This window comes from Amphibalanus amphitrite, unplaced genomic scaffold, assembly GCF_019059575.1.
Source record: "Amphibalanus amphitrite isolate SeventyFive unplaced genomic scaffold, NRLGWU_Aamphi_draft 000094F_arrow, whole genome shotgun sequence".
NCBI classification, from domain to species: domain Eukaryota; kingdom Metazoa; phylum Arthropoda; class Thecostraca; order Balanomorpha; family Balanidae; genus Amphibalanus; species Amphibalanus amphitrite.
Genome location: NW_024881590.1, coordinates 1 through 21,035, shown reverse-complemented (window position 1 = coordinate 21,035; position 21,035 = coordinate 1). Strand labels below are relative to the sequence as shown.

Sequence of the window (21,035 nt, the reverse complement as noted above, 5' to 3'; positions counted from 1 at the left end):
TCTTCTGTTCTGTTCCACAAACTAAAACTGAAATGCCTCAATTTTCCTCAAAATATATTCATTTATCACTCATAAACAACAAAAATATACATTAAGTAGGTACCAGGGCAATAAAAAACATACAAGTTACATATTTTTTCATGTACAGTCCTTTCACAGCAACAATATGTTGAAACGCACCAAGACGTTCACGGAGAGCCCACCCATAACAAACTATAGTTGAAGGCGGGGCTCTGCTGCAGCAGCACTAGCAGGGGAGACGTACAGGGCACAGAGGTCATGTCACAACATCATGTTGTACGACCTGTTGTTCGAAAAACAGATCAACATAGATCTTGAAAAACTGTAGCGCTTTCTTCAGTCACTCAGGTAAGCTTTCTCGCAAGACGTTACATTAGATTCACCACTCTTGACAAAATAATCAGATTCAAACTTAGCTCTTGTGCCTGATGCACTTACATTTCAATTTATTGAAATAAAACACTCAAAATTAACCTTGAAAATTGTTGACATTTAAATGATATTAACATCAATATTTTGATGATCAGCAAACAAGCTATTCAAATCACACCCAAATAATAACTTTGGCAATGTTGATAACTCTTGCTGTCTTATTGAAAAGTAAATCTTCAATTTGTTAATATCCAAATCCAATGCCAAGCACTGAAATCTTGTTGCAAGGCCCTAAAAACAACAGACAAAAACAAAACAGACAAGGCCCGTCTTGTGGAAATCGCCAGTGCGGTGCGGCGGCCTTGGCGAAATTTCCCAAGGCTGCTCTTTGTTTACATTTTAGCGATGGGCCAACTTGGCCGCCCAAGTACTTGTTTTGCGTGAGTAAGTACAATTTTGTCAATTTTGAAACGGCTATATCTCGCAAATTTTGGTACCGATTTACATTTTATGCATATCTTTAGAATCGGCAGAGTCTGGGGAGTTCATTGATTGGAAATTTATGCCGATTCCTTTCAATTTTTAAACCCTGATAATCCCTTTAATGGATAAACCCACATGATAATGTGAAGAATTTGTTGATAATGACATAAGCTTTGTCCTGCCGCGTCCATCAGGGCCCTGTTTCACCGGTGATAGCAGCAAGCTGCTATCACGTTTCGCGAGCTGACGTCATGTCGTGACGCCATACTGTTGACGTAATGGGTAGTTCCGGCGCACGATTGCCGCGACCTTGGCGGCGGCATTAAGTGACGTATGAGCCTAAAAGTAAGAGTTTACGCAGTCATGATAGTATATATATTTTTGATATATATTTTTTTCAATATGATGTATTTAAAAGAAGTTGGGTTTAGGAAAAATTTGGACATTAACTTCGAACATTTAGCTGATGACGTAAAATAATATTGCGGCAATCGTGCGCCAGAATTGCCCCTTACGTCAGCAGTATGACGTCATCACATTACGTCAGCTCGCGCAATTTGATAGCAGCGTGCTGGGCCCTGTTTCACCGGTGATAGCAGCAAGCTGCTATCACGTTTCGCGAGCTGACGTCGTCGTGACGCCATACTGTTGTCGTAATGGGTAGTTCCGGCGCACGATTGCCGCGACCTTGGCGGCGGCATTAAGTGACGTATGAGCCTAAAAGTAAGAGTTTATGCAGTCATGATAGTATATTTATTTTCAATATATATTTTTTTAATATGACGTATTTAAAAAAAAGTTGGTTTTAAGGAAAATTTGGACGTAAACTTCGAACATTTAGTTGATGACGTAAAACAATATTGCGGCAATCGTGCGCCAGAATTGCCCCTTACGTCAGCAGTATGACGTCATCACATTACGTCAGCTCGCGCAATTTGATAGTAGCTTGCTGCTATCACCGGTGAAACAGGGCCCTGCTATCACCGGTGAAACAGGGCCCTGTGGTCTGTTCGCAGGTACTCGTGACGTCATAATACTCCCGGGCGTGTTTCGAAAACAGAGATAAGCTTATAGTATTTCCTTGAACGAAAAGAAGTGTGGACTTGTTTGTTGTTATTGTTTATTTCAAGATCAGTGCTCGAGCTAATTTCAGTCAAGGCGTTTGCCCTAAGGCCTGTTGTAGATTTCAAATATTTTAATTTATTCAGCTTCACAACATAACTAGTGAGTTTGCCCGGTGATACCCGTTTAAAAGATCGCGTTAGCATTGTTGCATTCTTGGTTGCAGTATTGGTATTACTTCAACATGGATGGATGGACAAAACAATCAGATCAATGGCTACCTACTATGATCTAGAGAGTAGAGGATGGCCTTGTCTGTTATCATTTCATACCTACCTTACCTTGAAGGTCATCGGGATAGAAAAGCCCACTTGGCCTAATCCTATAGGTCCCGTTCTCACCGAGTTACTTGGGGAGACATTCATGACTCGTAAGTTTGTGGCATGACATACATTAGGTGGGTCCAGTGATGGTCAAGTCGTGCCTTGAATGTCGAGAGTGTTTCGGCCGATACGACCTCAGCAGGTAGAGCGTTCCAGTCGTTGATGATGCGGACGCTGAAGCTGCTTCGTCAGGCGAGAGTCACAGCTCGGGGTTTGAGCAGCTTCCATCCGTGTCCTCTCGTCAGCTCGGTCTCGTTCTTGGTGAAGAAGGTCGTTGGCGGCACATCGATTCCACCGTGGAACAGCTGGTAGACCGTCAGCATGTCTCCCCTGCAGCGGTAGAGCAACGACGGTAGTCGGAGACGCTTCAGACGCTTGGGGTAGGGAAGGTGCTTGATGGATTCCACCATACGCGTGGCGCGTCTCTGGACCTTTTCTAAGCGTTTCTGGTCTCCTTTGCTGAACGGTCCCCAGATGGCGTTCCCAAACTCCAGAAAGGGGCGGACGAGAGCCTTGTAGAGCAAGGGTAGGGTCGTCTCATCGATGTGAGCGAAGGATCGCTTGATGACCGCGAGCAGCTGCGAGGCTTTTGAAACGGCCGCGGCCGTTTGGGAGTGAAACTTCAGCTCAGAGTCGATTATGATCCCCAGATCCCTTTCTTCGTCTACCACGGCGATGGGCGTCCCGTTTAGCCGGTATTCGTGTGCAGGGTTTCTTGAGCCCATGTGCATCACCTTACACTTTCCTGCGTTGAACGGCAGCAGCCACCTTGAGGACCATCGTGCCAGAGCGTCCAGATCACCCTGCAGACCAGCACCACGTTCGGATGGATTTGTCAGTGGCTTATATAGCTTCGTGTCATCCGCGAACATCTTCATATTGCTTGAGACTTCTAGTGGCATGTCGTTGACGTATATTGTGAACAGCGTCGGTCCCAACACTGAACCTTGGGGGATACCGCTGGAGACTGGTGCCCATTCAGAGATGCAGCCCTGAATCAGCACCCGTTGACGACGGCCAACTAGGAAGGTCTGTATCCAGGTGAGAAGTTTACCTCCGACACCATACGACCTCAGCTTCTCGAGAAGACGTTTGTGCGGCACCGAGTCAAATGCTTTAGCGAAATCTAGGTAGACCACATCCACCGGGGTTCGGTCCTCCAAGGCAGTGGTCCAGTCTTCGAGTGCCTCAAGCAATTGGGAGCTACACGAACGCTTCGCCAGGAAACCATGCTGAGATCTGTGAAGCAGGCCGTTTGCTGACATATGGTGCAGGAGCTCATCCCTGATGACAGATTCGAGGACCTTACAACAGACGGATGTCAGGCTGACCGGTCTGTAGCTGGATGGCAGGCGGCGATCTCCTTTCTTGAATATCGGAGTCACGTTGCCGATCTTCCACTCTGGGGGGACATCCCCGGAGTCCAGCGATTTCCTGAAGATCCAGCTCAGTGGGTGGGAGAGGACGGCTGCATTCTCCTTCAGTACGCGAGGGTGAAGGCCATCGGGTCCTGGTGAGCTGTGTGCTCACAGCGCTGCCAGCTTGGTGTGTACCCGTAGCGGGGAGATTTCGACGTCCTCCAGAAGCGGTCCGTGATGAGGGCGCTCCAGGACAGGCATGGTGTCTGACGCTTCTTTGACGAAGACGCTACTGAAGTATCTGTTCATGGCGTTAGCTTTTGCCTTGTCAGAAGACACCGTTTCTCCATTCTCATCTTCTAGGTCGCCGATGCCGTTTTTGGTCTTGAGGCGTGAATTTGCGTACCGCCAGAAGCACTTCGGGTTATCTTTGATTGACAGTACCAGCTTTTGCTCATGTTGTCTCCGGAGGGCTCTGGTCATGTTCCTCAGGTCGTTACGACACCTGACGTACCTGGCGTGATCGAGTTCATCGTGGCTTCGGCAGTAGGTGCTCCACAATAGCCTTTTCCTTTTCCTCAGTTGGAGGGCATGGCGATTCATATATATGTTGTGTTCAGAGGCCTTCTTTCTGATGCTGGAGCATGACTCAATGGCTGCACAGATTGACGAACTAAAGAAGGTGTGAGCTTCATGAGTAGTCATGTTCCTCATCACCGCCCAGTTGCACGATTCAAGCGCATTACTCAGTGAACGATAGTTGGTGCGAGAATACATGCGTGGCAGCGAGGATGGCGCAGGTGCGTAGCACATCAATGTGAAGGTAAGGATTACATGATCACTTCTACCCAGGGCAGGGCCATACTCAAGGTTGCGAACCATACCCTCCTCATTGGTAAAGACTAAGTCCAGAGTACTTGGCCTCTCTCCAAGCCTGTAACGTGTGGGCTGGGTAACGTGTTGGAACAGGTAACAATCCTGGATCGTCTCTACAAAGGAGTGCGTGGCTGAAGTAGATGCACCAGTGTCCCAGTCAATGCCAGGAAGATTGAAGTCGCCAACGATGACAAGGTGTGAGAAGGGGGCTACAGCTGCTTGGTGAATCAGCTGCTCCAGCATTTCAATGCTTTCTTCTTGGGATCCAGACGGGCTTCGGTAGATGCAGCCTATCAACAAGTGATCTGTTCCTTGTAGCTTCAATCCAACCCAAACATCTTCAATCATTGATTTGTCAAAGACTACCTCAGAGACGCTCAGATGCTGTGCTACATACACACAGATACCTCGTAATCCAGAGTTGCCCAGGTCCATCATACCTGGATTGAAGTTGGTGAATAACAGGTATCCTGGAATGTGCAGCAGTGATGGGGCAATAGGCAGTCTCTGAGCTTTTGGAAGGGTCTCAGTGAGCAGCATCACATCTGGCTCCTCTCCACAAATCCTCATGCTTAGCTCGTCCCTCTTATTTATGAACTGGTCTGTGTTTGTATAGAGCACACGAAGATTTCTGACGGTCTTTTTCCTCTGGCTCCAGGCTCCATTTACTTTATCTAGTCAGTCTTGCCGAACTGGCTCTCTGGCACTTGGCAGTGCCATTCTGGTTTTCAGGCTGATGAGTGTCCACCACAGCAGAGCTGTCCTCCTGTTGGTGGGTGTTGTGTTACTTGTTCCAGAGCCGGCTGACCCCCTGGCAGGAGGAGTGGGCTGCACAGCTGCAGAGTGTCCGACAGGTCTCGCCAGCTGCTGTATATCCATCCCATGAGCAGGGTTTGAATCGGGTAGGGGAGAGCGGGGCCAGTTGAAACACGGGGTCAGATGAAACATGGCTTTATTTTCAACGGTATGCAACATATGGCGTTGCCGACACCACTGCGCATCCGCGCTCGACCACTTCCTTTGTCAACGGCGTTTGGGCGGCAAACGGACGGTAATTTTGATTTGACACTTGTTTTTGTGTTTTTGAGGGGCGTTTGGGAGAAATCGTTTTTATGAATATTTTGTGATATCTCATATACCTTTGTTTGCTGAAAGAAGAACTCCTGGCTCCGGAATAACACGTTATTTGGCCCTTCATTCAGCATGATGCCGTCCCTCCAGCTCGTTTGACATGTGCTTTACGGCGCGTGCGAGATGGCGGGAGCGGATGGGGTCAATTGAAACGCTTCTCTGAGGGTCAGTTGAAACAGGGCCACAGGCCGTTTCAATGGACCCCGGTGACCTTTGCAATGGTTATTGTTCAGAGGCTGTAAACATTAAAGGAAATAGTCCACCTTTGAAATGAGCTTTTAAACTGAAATAGTAGTTTAATAGGGCTCAATTTTTAACTCCTTTTCTCCAGCCTTTTGCTTGAAAGCACACTATAGCCTGAGATATTTCTCATTTTCCTCATCCACCCATTTTACCATAGTCTATGTACTTTATGTCACCTATTATGAGGAACTTTGCACTTTTAGCTTCCCAACGACCTATTGAATGTAGCATTTGGAAAAGTAAACCGGACAAAATATATCCGTAAGAAAGTGGCCTTAAAGAGGAAAACATCCCATCAGGGGTGCGGAGCCGGAGCCGGAGCCGCCGGAGCCGGCACATTTTTGCTAGGAGCCGGAGCCGGAAACGGAGCCGCCATGACATTTCACCCGGAGCCATAGCCGGAGCCGGAGCCGATTGTATTTCTCCGAAGCCGGAGCCGGAGCCGAAGCTGTCTGAAATTTCCACGGCTCCGCATCCCTGCATCCCATTGTTAAGGATAGGTGCAATTGACCCCATGGGCTGGTTCAATTGACCCTCGCATCGGGGTCATTTGAAACGGGCGTAGAGCTGTTTTATAAGCATGCGTTTGGCAGCAAAATATGTTTGAAACATAATTTTACATATCTTAAAACAAAGCCAAAAGAACATATTTTTTCATGGTATTGTGCATTTTTCGATATGACAACTAGATCTCGCTGTGCATGTCAATATATAAAAAGTGGTTCAACTGGCCCCGCTCTCCCCTACCTGTGCTCTATCAGTGCCTGCTGAAGATGCAGCATACATTTTCCTTGTTGCAAAAAAAAAAGATTTTCAACAATGTACCATTCACTGAGCTGACAAGGCCATTACAATTGCTTGTCACACATCAACATGGTCAATCTTTCTCTTGCATGCACTAGCTCAAGCTGAAGCATCACATAGGTGACAAGGTGTGTCTTTTGAAAAAATGGGTAATTCATATCCATTATCATTTCGGTACTATTAGGGCATGGTGAATATCATTACAATCTGGCTTGTGAGTTGTTGGTACAGTTCTACCCTCTGCGGACTAGGAAGACCCAGTTACGAGTCATCTGGGCTTTATTCTGATCCGCAAGTCAAGAATGAGGCATTAATGCCTGGGGGCGATTGAAGGGAGAAACAGAGAGGGTCAGATATGGAGAGAAAGAGGGCAAGAGCAAGAGCAAGAGCAAGAGGGGATGGAGAATGATATCAAGAGCCGAGGGATGGATGGAGATGGCAAGAGTGGATAGCGAATGATACCAAGAGGGATGGAGAAAGATGGCAAGAGTCTACACTCTACGTCTACACAGAAAGAGAGCAAGAGCTTGTTTATGGACAAAGGTAGCAAGAGGGAGGAGAGAAACTGAAACAGAGAAGAGAATTAAGAGACAGAGGAGAGAATGAGAGGAAGAGATTTTCACCAGAGAGAGATAGAGTGAGGAAAGTGGAGAGGATCAGAATCATCCCTCTCCCCTTCTCTCTCTTTCTCTCTCTCTCTCTCTCTCTCTCTCTCTCTCTCTCTCTCTCTCTCTCTCTCTCTCTCTCTCTCTCTCTCCCTCTCTCTCTCCCTCTCTCTCTCTCTCTCTCCCCCTCCCTCTCTCTCTCTCTCCCTCTCTCTCTCTCTCTCTCTCTCTCTCTCTCTCTCTCTCTCTCTCTCTCTCTCTCCCCTCCCCTCCCCTCCCCTCCCCTCCCCTTTTCTTCTCTCTTCTCTCTCCTCTCTTGTCTTGTGTTGTCTTGTCCTCTCAATCTCATCCTCATTCTGATAATTAATGAACCACCATAGAAATGGATTGAATCAACATTGATTGATATTTCTGAGTCTCGAGTAGAAATCTTGAAAATTTTAACGTCTGTGGCTCTGACTCTGGCTAGAACTATCGACGCCGACCTATTCCGACTCCACATCCATTTTCAGAAAGCTGCTCCCATTTTCCCCGACTTCGATCCTCGAGACTTCGATCCTCGAAATATCATCGAGTCTGCAATTGCATCAATCTCAGTGGGTGCCCGGTCAGAGGCTGGGGGGGGGGGAGCAAGTTGCCTCGCTTGTCCCCCCCCCCCCCCCATAGCGACGATAATGGGGATCGTTGTTGTTATGTGACGTTACCATCAGACATAAGGGATCAAAATCATACAATATACTCTTTTTTACAAAGAATGTGCGGTTCGAGAATGAATGTCTCGCATAGAGCGATGCAGCCGCGGAGTTTGATTTCTGATGGTAATCCACCCGTGACCCGATGTCACGTCCCCATGTCGCTACTCAGCCTGTGAATATACCCGACTTCAGGGCAGAAACAGAGCCGCTCTGACTGGTCGATTGGTTAGACTGGGAACATTTCAACACCGGCCGTCTACCGCCGTATGCTGACGCAATCGTACGCCGCTGCATCTGCAACTTTATCACGTGCCATGCATATTCATTGCCCTGCTTTTGATTCATTCTGGCCAGCTTGTGGTCGGAGGGCCCGACAAGCGCGTTTGGACTGCTCGGTGACTGGATGACAGACTGGAATCCAAGTCACGATGATGTGCGAGCTCGTATTCGTTAACGCCGCGGTTCCGCCTCGCAATCACGATGCGTTTTGTGAGTGCGATGACTGCGTTAGTTTGAGAGCAATTTCGTGACTGCCTCTTTCTATTTTTCCCCGTCTTATTTCTTCCGGGTTCGTCTGGGCTGCCTGGTAAGAGCTTTACAGCATTGACAAACCATTGGCCACAGGGTCCTCAGAGTTAAGATTATCGAATAGAATGAGCAGTTGATTGAAGTGAAATGAGTGTTGAGTAGGTAACATAACTTCTTACCTACGGAGATTTTAGGATAAAATAGCGACTTCAATTCATCAAATATGCGAATATTGATTTTTGCGACTAAGTGTAGGTAGCAAATGATTTGAAGGCTGCTCTCCTAACAGTACAACATGTAGATCTTCAAATCTTTTACGAGAACATTTGCGATACTATGCTTCCGAACAACACCGCCCGCTCCCCCATGCCTCTGCACCGGCCTGTCCGTGACCGCCCGCCCGTCCTCTCCGCCCACAGCGGTGACGATGCGCGCCCCATGTCTGCGCTGGAGCCAGTGGGCCGGCCGGCGGCTGGCGCTCTCGCTCACTCCGTCGCCAGCCTCCGCCTGTGTCGGTCGTGCTCCGTCCCGCTCGCTCGCCACATCAACGCCGCTCGCCATGATCAAGGTACCGGTGTGGGCTGTGGATGAGACGGGTTGGGTGGGTTATGATATGTGTGTGTGGGGGGGGGGGGTAGTGTGTATTTAGTATTATTTTAGTTTATTTATGTGTGATACTCCGGAAATAATTATTGATATCTATCCCGGCATCTTATCAAGGTTATTTCTGTGATCGGTGGGATTGGAGGAAAACATCTACGAAATAAACTGCGGACAGTTTGTATGCAGCCGCGTCAAACCGCGACTGATGCGATAGATCATTGGGTTGTCATTTAGTCAATGAGTGGATATACTCACCTTGATGGTGCTGACTCTGTTTAACCTCGTTCGCTGTCCCTCACAGGTCGGAGACAAGCTGCCTGAGGCCACCCTCTTCGAGGACTCGCCGGCCAACAGCGTGAAGACCAGTGACCTCTGCAAGGGCAAGCGGGTCATCCTGATCGGCGTGCCGGGCGCCTTCACACCGGCATGCTCCCAGGTACGGATTAGGGGGCAGTCACTGACGGTGTTTATCGGTCTGGAAGGCTGCGGTTTGGGCTTTGTGCCTGCTGGGTTTGTGAGACTCGATGTCGATATTAGCGTTCGATGGAGAAGATAATCATACTGAAAACTCCGTTGTAAAGCTCTTGTTTTGTAAGATACCCCGTTGTAAAAAGTACTACATTGTCAATTTTCAGGATTGTCCTAGCAAAGACATTCGTTTTTTTTCGGCTAAGCAAAGACGAATGACAAGCCAGTGTTGAGCTGAAGACTTAACAAGGTATAAATTTGCAGTACTTTTGAGTGTTGCAAATGTGCTGCTGTCTAGGCTGCATGCCTTTCACTACAGCTGCTCCGATGACTACCATAAAGCAGCTCATGAATCATACATGTGGTCTTCTTGAAATCCGTTTGCACTGTGGTGTACTCAGGGCCATGTCGCACCATGTTTATGGTGCAATGTTTGACGCTGTGTCGCAGTAAACAACCTAATCAAACGTCATTAGGTTCTCAGTAGAGCTACACCGCCAATCACTCGCATAGCGCCAATCACCTAAACGGTATCCTGAAAGACGCCGCCGTGTTTGCCAACTGTGGGTCGGTTTCGCGAGTCCACAGTGTCCCAGTCGAGTGTTTGCTCTGCCCCATTGGTAGTCCCACGGTCTGCTGTCGGCGAGTCGTGCCGACGGTCCGTTCCAGTCGTTTGAGTGGCGTCACTCCCCAGCTGCACCGCGTCACTGCTCACCCCACGGCCCCAGGCTCCGCTCAATGTCACCAGGCGGCGGGTGCAGACGTGCCTTCCGCCTCGCCGGCTAGGCTGGTGGGGCGTCCAGTGTTTTTGTCGAGTCCCTTTCAGTTCGCTTCCCCCTCTTGTAGGGGAGAGGGAGAGTGCTGAGTCATTGGGTCTGAGCGTTGCTGCCGGTCTGTCGGCGGCAGGGTGACGGAACTCAGGGAATCCCTAGCTAGTTTGTGCTTTGCTGCACCTGATCCGGCGTGACGTGTTGGGACGCGGCCCGGGGTTCACCGGCTCTGTCGTGGATAACTAGCTCGGTTCCGCTGGGTGCAGGGGTGATATCACCGGTTGGATAGACCTGTCCCGCCGGACTTAGACCACCGCTGACTACAGGCCAGGGCCTCCTCTAACATGTTAACTGGGGGGCCGCCCCCCCCCCCCAGTGATGCCGCTGCCCCCCCCCTAGTGGAGCTGAAATCGCGTCACTGGGGGGCCAAGCAGTTAAGCAAATCACGTCGAGAAAATAGACCCCACCCCTAGGTCTTTCGCGAATAACTCGCGTAAAAAGTGGCCCAGCGTGACAAATTTTATAGTAGGTATCCTCGTTATTACTTTAATTCTACACATTTCCTGAAAATGTTATTACCCTCTTCCCTGACCCTCATTCTCATTTACCTCTGACCTGGTTCTTGAGTCATTTTCAGGTAATTAGCTTTTAAGGATGGTGAGCTGTTTTTAGGCAGGTAGCTGTTGGTTTCTAGCATTTGGGAAATCGATACCTAAGCCCTCACACTTTCTGCGGTCGGTTAGATTCCTTACACACTGCTGTGCCGTTTAATACCTTTTTTAATAAAGGCATTGTGTTTCGTTTTCGAAAAGCCGAAAATTTTCGTCGATTTCGGACGCTGCGGGGGATATTTACCCCCAAATGTCACCATGCCCGTGCCGGTCTGTATCCACCGGTATAGGGTCAGGTTGCCTGCTATTTCTTTATTATTATTTTTTTCAAAATAAAAATAAAAATCATGGCATCAGGGCTGTGACGGAAAATAAGTGGCCTAAATCCGATGAGAAAACCGGATTTGGGGTACCCTAGGTTTGGCTTCTGAGCCTCTGGCCCCCCCCAGTGAAAATTCCTTAGAGGAGGCCCTGCTATACATGCCCTCCCAACGGGGGCATGAAGTCTTCCCTCCGGGTACAGACCACCGCTGGGTGCAAACTGCAGAGACTGTTCCATCTTTTGCAGGTAATTTTCCCGCCGGGCGCAAAGACTGTCCCTCCTGGTGCAGAGGCTGTTATGCGGGACGTTGGGTGATTAACCCGGCAGGCGGTGGGCCTACTAGCCACCTTCCGCGCGGTGAGGGGGGGGGCATTTTTTGCCCCCCCCCCCCGTATCTCCGAAACTACTGGACGGATCCGGAAAATTCAAACGGCGTTTGATAGCCCTGTCACATTTGATGAAGGAAACCAAATTTCATTGACCTCGGGGTCACCGATGACGTCACAGGTCAGGTCAAAGATAAAATGTTTCACCGTTCACGGGGCTTCTAGGGAAAGCGCTATAACACCGAGTAAAACGCATTTTGTCGAAAATCAGCGATAAGGCGTCAGTTGTCTAGTACATATGTTGCTATTAGAGGTCACTGGTCATACCAGGTCAGGTCACAGGTCAGGTCACCAAAGGTCACCAAGGGTCACCACATGAGCCCAACTTTACTAAGGTTATGTGATGCATGTTTTATGGCCAGTTTTTCATTTCCAACTCAATGGTGTTGGTTATAAGACCATCAGGTACGGTTGAGGTCACTTTCTGGTGGAGGTCAGGTCAAGGTCAGGTAAAAAAAGGTCAAATTTCAAAGTTGGTATTTTTGCATAAAATGGGTATCGATTCGATGCAGCTCGTCACGGGGAGTCTAATGGGGGTCTTTGTTTTGCGCTGCGAGGTCTGGAATTGCTAAAAATTGAGTTTGAAAATTTGAAGTCATCAATTTTGAACAGTTTTTTCGCTATAACCTGGCCAAAAAAAGAGGTATCGATCTCAAATTTGGTATGTAGATAGAAGGCGGTAGGGACTATCACATATATTCCGGTTTTTTTTCGAAATTCAAAAAACTTTTTGGATTTTTTGGCTATTACATTCAAAAAATCTATTTTTTATTTTTGGGGTCAAAATTAAAAAAAAAATCGAAAAAACGAAATAGCAGTTTTGTAGCCCTTTTGATTCCACACCTTTTATATCAAAAACATTTTTCTGTATCTCTAAAGCTGTAGGCCTGACAGCTCTTCCCGCGAAACCTTTTTTTGGGTAAAAATGGCAAAAATGACGTCACTCTGACGTCATTAGCGGCCAACCTATCATAGCCTTTGGAAAAAATTTTTGGTCATTATGTGCGCTAGCTGCTCCCGGGAGGGTACTGAAAGTTTGGTGACGATCGGCGCAGCGGTTCTTGAGATATATCGAAAAAACTAAAGGGGGGCAAAAAATGCCCCCCCCACCGCCTGGAAGGTTAATGCTAGTTTCCCGTCTGACCTGGGGTCACAGAACTCGCGTAGTGCAAGGGACCTTCACAGTCACGTCACCGACCAAGCCAAGTGGTGGTGCCTCAATATTGTTGCCTGTTGGTCAATGTTCAGTTGCTATGCTTTAATGCCGCGTTTTGCTCCGACTTGGCGCAGCGCTCTTGTGATTGAGCTGTTGAATTATTCCATCACTGGAATGGACGTAATTTTCGAACGTTCGACATTGTTCCGTGTTCTGGTTGCTGCGTTTATGGTGATCATCGGATGTTTGTCGCTATCGATAGTGTTTCCGTCTCCGCCGGTGGTCGGCTGAGATGTCGATCAATAGCGAAATGAGACAAGTTATCGGGAAACTAACGTTATTGGGATATTACTTGCGTCACGCTGCTGGACTAACTGAGATGCATTCACGTCCCTGTCATAGTTGAAAGCGGATTAATTATCGTGTTTGGAGCGTTGCCTAGCTACGGTGGGGTGTCGCCATGACAACTCAGCATGTAACAGGCCAGCTTTGGACAATAGTAGCATCAAATATCGCGACAACTTTGCGGAACTTCCGAGCCACTGGCATATCACAGAATCTCAGAAAGGTGCTTTGATAGCAATACAAGTTGACACGTTAAACTCCCAATCAATGCTGAGTTGCTCCCTCGGAAAGTTATCCTTGTGCTAGCTGCTCACTGCTTTTTGGAACGCTTTGGGACTCGCTCTCATTTCTATTCCACCACTGAGTCTGTGGCGTGACTCAGATAGTGAACTCTCCACACCTGAGCGCAGTGATCCGGTACGTAACCCCACGTAACTCTGCTCCGTCTGGCCTTTTATTGGATCGTACCGAGCTACATCACACCTGTATCCGAAGCTTTAAGAATTGATGCAGCGTATCCTTACATATTGTGCCGTTGGTGGTCGGGATGCTATCCAAAGCATGTAACAAGGGTGCTTACGCCGTAGCATGGATGAGAGTTGATAGCTTGTATGTGCATTGTGCACTTAGATGTAGTCTGTATGTAAAGTAATCTTGTGTATGTAGAGGCTCTTTTTTCGTTGCCGCAATTTATTGTGGTGATCACTATCTTGGCCTAGTTAACTTTTTTACTTTTATTTTGACCATTACCGTTGCAAATATTTGCGGTACGATAGTGACTGCGGTTGGAGCTCTCTGCATCCGCTCGGTGGTGACATTCTGCGGATTTTCCTTGTACCGCTGCACACTGCACTGGTGGAGTGACGAGACTACGCGAAAACATGGCGATATCGTTGAATGTTGCAACACTGAACTGTCATTGGTTTAACCACAGTAGCGGGACGGAAGCTGCAAAAAGTACCGGCTACCGAGTTTAGCAACCACTATCTTCGGCGTCACCGGATGGAGAAATATTGAAGATGTTCTAATATTCGCTACACTTTGTGCTTTATTCGACAAAAATATTGTTTAGCATAATTGCATGCTTTCTCCAATAACTACCTGACCGCCGCTGCCGCAGCCGCATGCTGTGTCATGTGGGACAGGTTTTCACGCCGGCCTTTTTGGCATCCTGTCCTGTGCCATTCACTGGCGTCGCTGGCACCGTGCCATTGCGGCTGAGTCTGGGCAGCCCATAGTGACAGGCCCCGGCGGGCGGGCCCCCTCCCTGCCTGGCGCACTGGATTGCCGCCATTAGTTGCCCCCCCCCCCCATGTTTGATCTAAAGAGTGGCGTATGGGAGCGTGGACAGCCGCGCACTATCACCGTTGTATGGAGTACCACCTATCGACCGAGCCCGGCAGGCCGAAGAGGCACTGTTCTCGTTGGCATGGTGACCATCTGTTGCTTTTTGCGTTGGTAGTGAGTGGTGACAGCTCAAAGTGGCTCAAACGGCAGTGACAGCGCGTTGGCGTTTGGCTTGTTTGGCTTCAATCATGTGAAGAGGACTCTCGCGCATTTTTTCGTCGAGGCGACATCTAAACCTGTTCGGTAATTTGCGCTTTGTCAGGGCGATGAGTTTTATCGTTTGGCTACCACTCTTGGCTTTGACTTCATGTTCGTGTGAGAAACACTTTGGGGTCGGAGAGCCCAGTCGAATAGCCCTCCAAGGCCGGACGTGCAGCTGGGGGAGCGGAGGGGAGTGCAGATGCTCCATCACTCGAACCAATGAGACCAACAGCTGCAGCTGCGGCCGGGGCTAAACGCGGCCTTAACTCATTGGAACGTGGGGAGCTGCAGCCATGACTGTGCTACGGTAGGAGTGTGTAGTCGCCGTTGTAGGAAGATAGTGATATAGCAGCCGTGATTGTCAGAAACTCACAAGTGTGCCGCTCACCTGGCGCTGCATGAACCCTCTCAATATCCCTCATCCCCACTCCACTGGTACGGCCCTTGACATCCCTGTTCTCTATTCTCAGACTCACCTGCCTGACTATCTAGCGGTGCTGCTGGGCGGCTTGGCGGTGCACGTGTGCCGTGTGAGTGACGTGTGGCTGTAAGCGGTGTGATCGTCCGCCTCGGAGGACGACACCGGGTGGGCAGGTGGACCGTCTCCTCTTTAACGCCTGTCCGATTCCCACTTGGCACCAGCTCCGCCGTCGTGCAGTACAAATTTATTTGAGAGGCTTGCAATTTCCTTACAACATATAGTCTTCACTGCTCGGGAAGGAATGGGCTCAATTTGGAGGGAATGGGATTGTCGCCGGCTGAATGGAATTGCTTAGCTTTAAGTCCCAGGGCAGGGCCCTCCCATGTTCCCATCTCGTATCCGTTCGATGCCAAGGGATCTATCCCATCAGAGAAATAAATTGCAATTCGAGCATGAGTGTCTAGCTCCCACTGGTCCTTAATATAACCATTCGTTACTCCCTTTCATCCGCACGCGCACCATTTATTCGATCATGCGTACATCTACGAAGAACATTCGGCTAGACAAACCGACCCCCCCGTTTCCATCTAATCCCCCCAGTGGCGCTGGAATTTGCATGGTTATCTCCTGAGGTGAGTTCATACCCTGTTTGGTACTTATGTGCGTATAATGAGGTGTTAACCCCTTTAAGTCCCTGAATTCTAAGCAAATTGGCACTGGGTGTCCTTCTGACCCCATTTACGTTATTACTCTCTTCCGTTGAAGCTACGTTTCTCATGCGCTCCCGGCCACTGCCTGCTCTTCAATCACGTGCACTGCTACAGTGCATACATTTCCATCGACTACCTCTCTCTCTCGCTCGCGCGCACTGCCACAGTGCGGATAATTTCGCCCAAGCTCAAAGGAAACAACGGTTGTACGCACCTCTGCCGGTCTGTCGACTCGGTGTTGTGGGTGGTCCGGTTGTGCCTCAGTTGAGGGATAAGTTCCTAAATGATAATACTCTCGGCGGAGCCCTCCGCATAACAACTCTACATTTCCATCGACCACCTCTCTCTCGCTCGCGCGCACTGCCACAGTGCGGATAATTTCGCCCATGCTCAAAGGAAACAACGCGTTGTACACACCTCTGCCGGTCTGTTGACTCGGTGTTGTGGGTGGTCCGGTTGGTGCTTCGGTTGAGGGATAAGTTTCTAAATGATAATACTCTCGGCGGAGCCGCTCCGCGAAACCATAACTCTGTGTTTCTTCTGAACACCTCGGCGGAGCCACTCCGCGACATCATAACTCGGCAACCTTGCCCTCGTTTATCGCTCTTACACTCTTACATATTAGCCCTAGCCCTTCAAAGTCCGGTCGACACGGACGGCTAGCCGCTCGGTGCCTTTGCTATACTTCATGGGAATACGCAGTAGAATTCATCGAGCCACGGAATACTCATTTTTCATCTCGCAGTGGTCGACGGCGTCAGCAGAGTCAAAACAGGCACAGGGGCCTGGCTCGAACCAGCCTCTCTCCGGCTAGTTGAATTGTCTAGGTCACTAACTTACTGTGTTGTAGTATGGTTTAGGCTAGTTGCGTCGATATGTGGCCCAATCATTGGGGACAAGATAGTGAATACAACCTAGAGAGGGAGAGAGAGAGAGAGAGAGAGAGAGAGAGAGAGAGAGAGAGAGAGAGAGAGAGAGGGAGAGAGGGAGGGGAGAGAGGGAGTGAGAGTGGGAGAGAGAGTGGGAGATAGAGAGAGAGGAAGAGAGAGAGAGAGAGAGAGAGAGAGCGAGAGAAAGAGAGGGAGAGAGAGAGAGAGAGAGAGAGAGAGAGAGAGAGAGAGAGAGAGAGAGAGAGAGAGAGAGAGAGAGAGAGAGAGAGAGAGAGAGAGAGAGAGAGAGCGAGAGCGAGAGCGAGAGAGATTGGAGTATAAGACAAATTGTCAAGAGGTGGTCCATTTCGATGTTTCCCCGTACGCGCTCAGTTTTGGCTAGGTATTCACGCCTGTTAGGTAAATGTCGCCCTTATCGCCCTGGGCATCACTCCTGATCCTTCTTACACGCATGCCGCTAAACTTTCAGGGTTTTATTCACGCAATACACCTCAGAGTAAAATAAACCAAATTCAAGCGCAAACCTCATGATTTACCAGACGCACCCTCGCTTCGATTTTGTTCCAAAACAAAAAATAACATCGCGCTATCGGTTACCCAAATCTATACACCCGCGCAACAAACCTTTCCATCGCGCAACATAATTCGTCATTCCGACCAGCCCTGACGCAATGATTCGACAGTGATTCAACTAAAAACTGAGTCCCGAGTCCTATTGAGACACCCAATAAATTTACCCAATCAACGCTTTGCCCCCCCCCCCCCTAAAAAAAGAAGCTTACATGGTGTTGCCGTTACGCCTAATCCTCACGCTCAGCCCGAGAAAGGTAGCCCTGAACCATCAGCCGGTTGGTGCAAATCACGGAGTGAATATATGAGGGACGGGAGCTGAATGATTGCATGTTGGCAAGGATTGAGCAGACTTCCTTTCTGTGGCAATTCTTACTTGAACGGCGTTGTTGACCAAGCCGGTCACCGAGAGGTCGATGATGATAGCAGTTTGTCCGTTGTCGATGGCTGAGAGCGTGCACTTTCCTCGATCTAGCTCTCGATCACTGTCGTACTGGATCTTCCCTCAGCTGCTGCCCGTCGCGCTCCTCCCGTCATGCTCCATCCTCCGTGCACTGCAGTGTCCTGTGCACTCCCCGGTCGGACTAGATGCTCCGTGCACTCCGGTGCCCTGTGCACTCCTCGGTACCTCCTCCATGACTATTCGTCCTTTATATCCAGATTACTATCGCGTTGGTGTTCCAGGTGTGATAAGCATGGCTAGATAATTCATCGGTGTGGCGTGATAGGCCTAGTATCTTTATCTGTATGATGACTCATGAGTGGCATCGGTCCTGGTTATTGACTTTATCCCAGCTGGCTGTAATTGGGCCGGGTGCAGTGCTTATTACTTTTGCTATCTTCTTGCCATCTGTCGTGCACACCTTCGTTCTGCTGGGAAGCTGAGGGACACTGTTCGGCGTCGGCGCTTTATTGCTTGGTTTGGTCGTAATCACGATATCTGGGGTATTGGCTCATATGTATGATCCGCCATGGTCATTGAACTTCCCAGCTGTTCCTGTTTTGGCCGAACGCTTGTGATATTAGCGAATTCGTCAGTTATTACTCTGTTTGCTGGACGCTCATTTGTCCCAGCTGCCGTCCAGTATCAGTAGTACCCGACCGTCGGCGTCGCTGCTCGTCAGGTGAATGCCAGATATGGGCATTGGCGTGCCCCACTCTCGGCACGGAACATCTGCTCTTCTGGACGTACATATTTGCACCTCCGATTCCGCAGGGAGGGGTGATTGGAACTTTTGGTGAGCGTCCGTCGGCGGCTGATAACTTCGTCGGTGTGAGCGTAATTTTGATGGCTTGACGCCTTCTATTTGCGGCACTTGCGGCATGATACGGCCCGAGGGGTCCCTGCGTCAGCTGTTTCTTGTTTGACATGCTCACACCGGTGTCGATCCACTAGGTCGAGGCGGTGCCGGTGGCGATATCCCAGGCGCAGGTGCAGAGGGTTGGCGCACAGGATGCCGGCCGATTGCGCTTTGGAGAGATAAAGTTCCGTTATGAGCTTTTCCTGTAGATGCGGGCGGGGAGGCGGCAAAGTTTACACCTCTGCAGTGCCAGGTGTAGCCCGTTTTTTGACGTGGCCACCCAATTGGCGTGCGACCGATAAGAGGGGTCGGCGCTACGTCGGGTCCAGGTGGGGTAAGGCCATCTGCCGCCTGCGCCCTGTTGACCCGCGTTATCCATGAAGGTGTCGGGAATTGAAGCGCCGTTCTTCTCAGATGATTTCACTTTTGCGTGTTTGGCTTTTAGTCTCACACCAATATGCATGCCTTATGATTCTGTCAATTCCTGTAAGCTGTGATTCGAAAAAAAATGTGGCTTCCGTCACATTTTCAGGCTCATTTCTTTTAAATTGTGCCCCCACAATTTTGTTTCTTCGTGTGTGTGTGTTTGTGTGCATGTGTGTGTGTTTGTGCGTGTGTCCAATGCAGGCTGGGTTTCTTCAGTCATCGTCACGAGTTGCCTGTTTTTGACTCTTGTTGTTTTGTTTTCTCTTGTCTGTGTTTGTCCTTTGAACGTACTTTTTTCATTGACTCCTTTCTTCTTTGGCTGTGTTCGTGTACACTAATCGTGGGCTGATGCCGGCTGATGGTTCATGACTATGGTTATTGTTTTTGGGCTAACATATAGACATAATTAAACCATCTAAACATTGTTCACGCAATCGATTGTAGCATTGCTTTTAACGCCGACACAACGATAGAGAATGCCCTCGTTCATATGCTTTTGCACGAAGCGAACAGTATGTGTGTTTTACTTAGTAACAATAAAGCAAACAGAATTTTCCCTAATCTCCCTACAGCTCGCCTACACAAAGCCCCCTTATTTCTATTACAACGCCGCAATGATATGTCACATGATTATATCCTTGAACACTCCACCCCACCTACTGTTTGACCGCTGCTGCTCCAGCTTCCAAGAATGCAGGCTGGTGTCCGGTGTCCCCCCGGAGTGTTGAAGTCCCGCGATTCAGCGTGGGCCTTCCCTTGCACGTGCTGCATGCCGCATTCCGCCACGTCTGTCGTCCTCGGCTCCAGTCGGCTCTCGTAGTGAGGCGGCAAGGTTTATGGTGACGCCCGTGCCTGCTGTTAGGCATAAGAGAGGTATTCTGAGCAGACATTGAGCCGCGGTTCTTGATTGACGTATGGCTGGATATTCCTTGGGGCTGGATCTTTGCCTCGTGGGATGGTTGGGATAATTAGAATGGATGACAGGTCAGTAATATATGATGACATGTTCCGCTGAGCTGACTTAATGACTCACTTTCAGGGCAGGCTGCTTCTTGATTTCCGTTCTTGTTCAATTGCGGTGACTTCATTCCACGGTGCAGGTTGGGTTCATGAAATATAGGTTGCTGAATAACTTTTGTCTGTTTGCTTGTGTTTCCAGTCGGCTGTAATCGGAGCGGAGATAAACTCTGCCTGCTCCATTTTGCATCTTTGGCCTTCTCTCTTCTATGTGAAGAGCTCCTTCCGGAAACTGTTCAAGTCGATCACTATGAAGGCACTCTGCATTTTCTGTCCCGATGGTGTGGATAATGTGACCATTTTTCTTGTTTTTGGATGGTGCAGCAGCTTCTTTAGCTTGTGTCGACATGATTGGTTTTTTCAAACATTGGTTCCGTACGTTTGCTTCCCCATGCATCTTGCTATTTGTAGAATCTAATTTGCTTATCTTGCACTTTATGTGCGTCTTCCCTCAGCATGATACTTTCTGCGTTTGGTGTCGTGTCTGCATCTTCGTTTTCTGGTTCTTCGGTTCAAGCAACCCTGCTGACTTCGTGTTGAAAGCTAATTGCAATGCCCCACGTTTAGGGCGCCAGTACTCTACGGTGCTGCTGGCGGCTTGGCGGTGCACGTGTGCCGTGTGAGTGACGTGTGGCTGTAGCGGTGTGATCGTCCGCCTCGGAGGACGACCCGGGTGGGCAGTGTGGACCGTCCCTCCTCTTTAACGCCTGTCCGATTCCCACGGCACCAGCTCCGTCGTCGTGCAGTACAAATTTATTTGAGAGCTTTGCAATTTCCTTACAATATATCCTTCACTGCTCGGGAAGGAATGGGCTCAATCTGGAGGGAATGGGATTGTCGCCGGCTGAATGGAATTGCTTAGCTTTAATCCCAGGGCAGGCCCTCCCATGTTCCCATCTCGTATCCGTTCGATGCCAAGGGATCTATCCC

The 21,035-nt window shown here is 49.2% G+C and overlaps 1 protein-coding gene across 1 annotated transcript; it reads left to right on the top strand.

Annotated features, from left to right (window-relative positions):
- Window positions 1-1,936: 1,936 nt before the first annotated feature.
- On the top strand, window positions 1,937-15,321 carry LOC122380289 (peroxiredoxin-2E-1, chloroplastic-like). Its single transcript, XM_043363335.1, has 4 exons — window positions 1,937-2,100; window positions 8,981-9,129; window positions 9,466-9,600; window positions 15,241-15,321. Exons 2-4 carry the CDS (start codon window positions 8,989-8,991, stop codon window positions 15,319-15,321), a joined length of 357 nt encoding a protein of 118 aa, XP_043219270.1. The 5' UTR covers window positions 1,937-2,100; window positions 8,981-8,988.
- Window positions 15,322-21,035: the final 5,714 nt, after the last annotated feature.

Coding starts and splice junctions, on each gene's coding strand:
- LOC122380289 (XM_043363335.1), top strand. CDS start 8,989: ATGCGCGCCCCATGTCTGCGCTGGAGCCAGTGGGCCGGCCGGCGGCTG. Junction 9,130..9,465: donor CGCCGCTCGCCATGATCAAG/GTACCGGTGTGG, acceptor TGTCCCTCACAG/GTCGGAGACAAGCTGCCTGA. Junction 9,601..15,240: donor TCACACCGGCATGCTCCCAG/GTACGGATTAGG, acceptor CTCTATTCTCAG/ACTCACCTGCCTGACTATCT.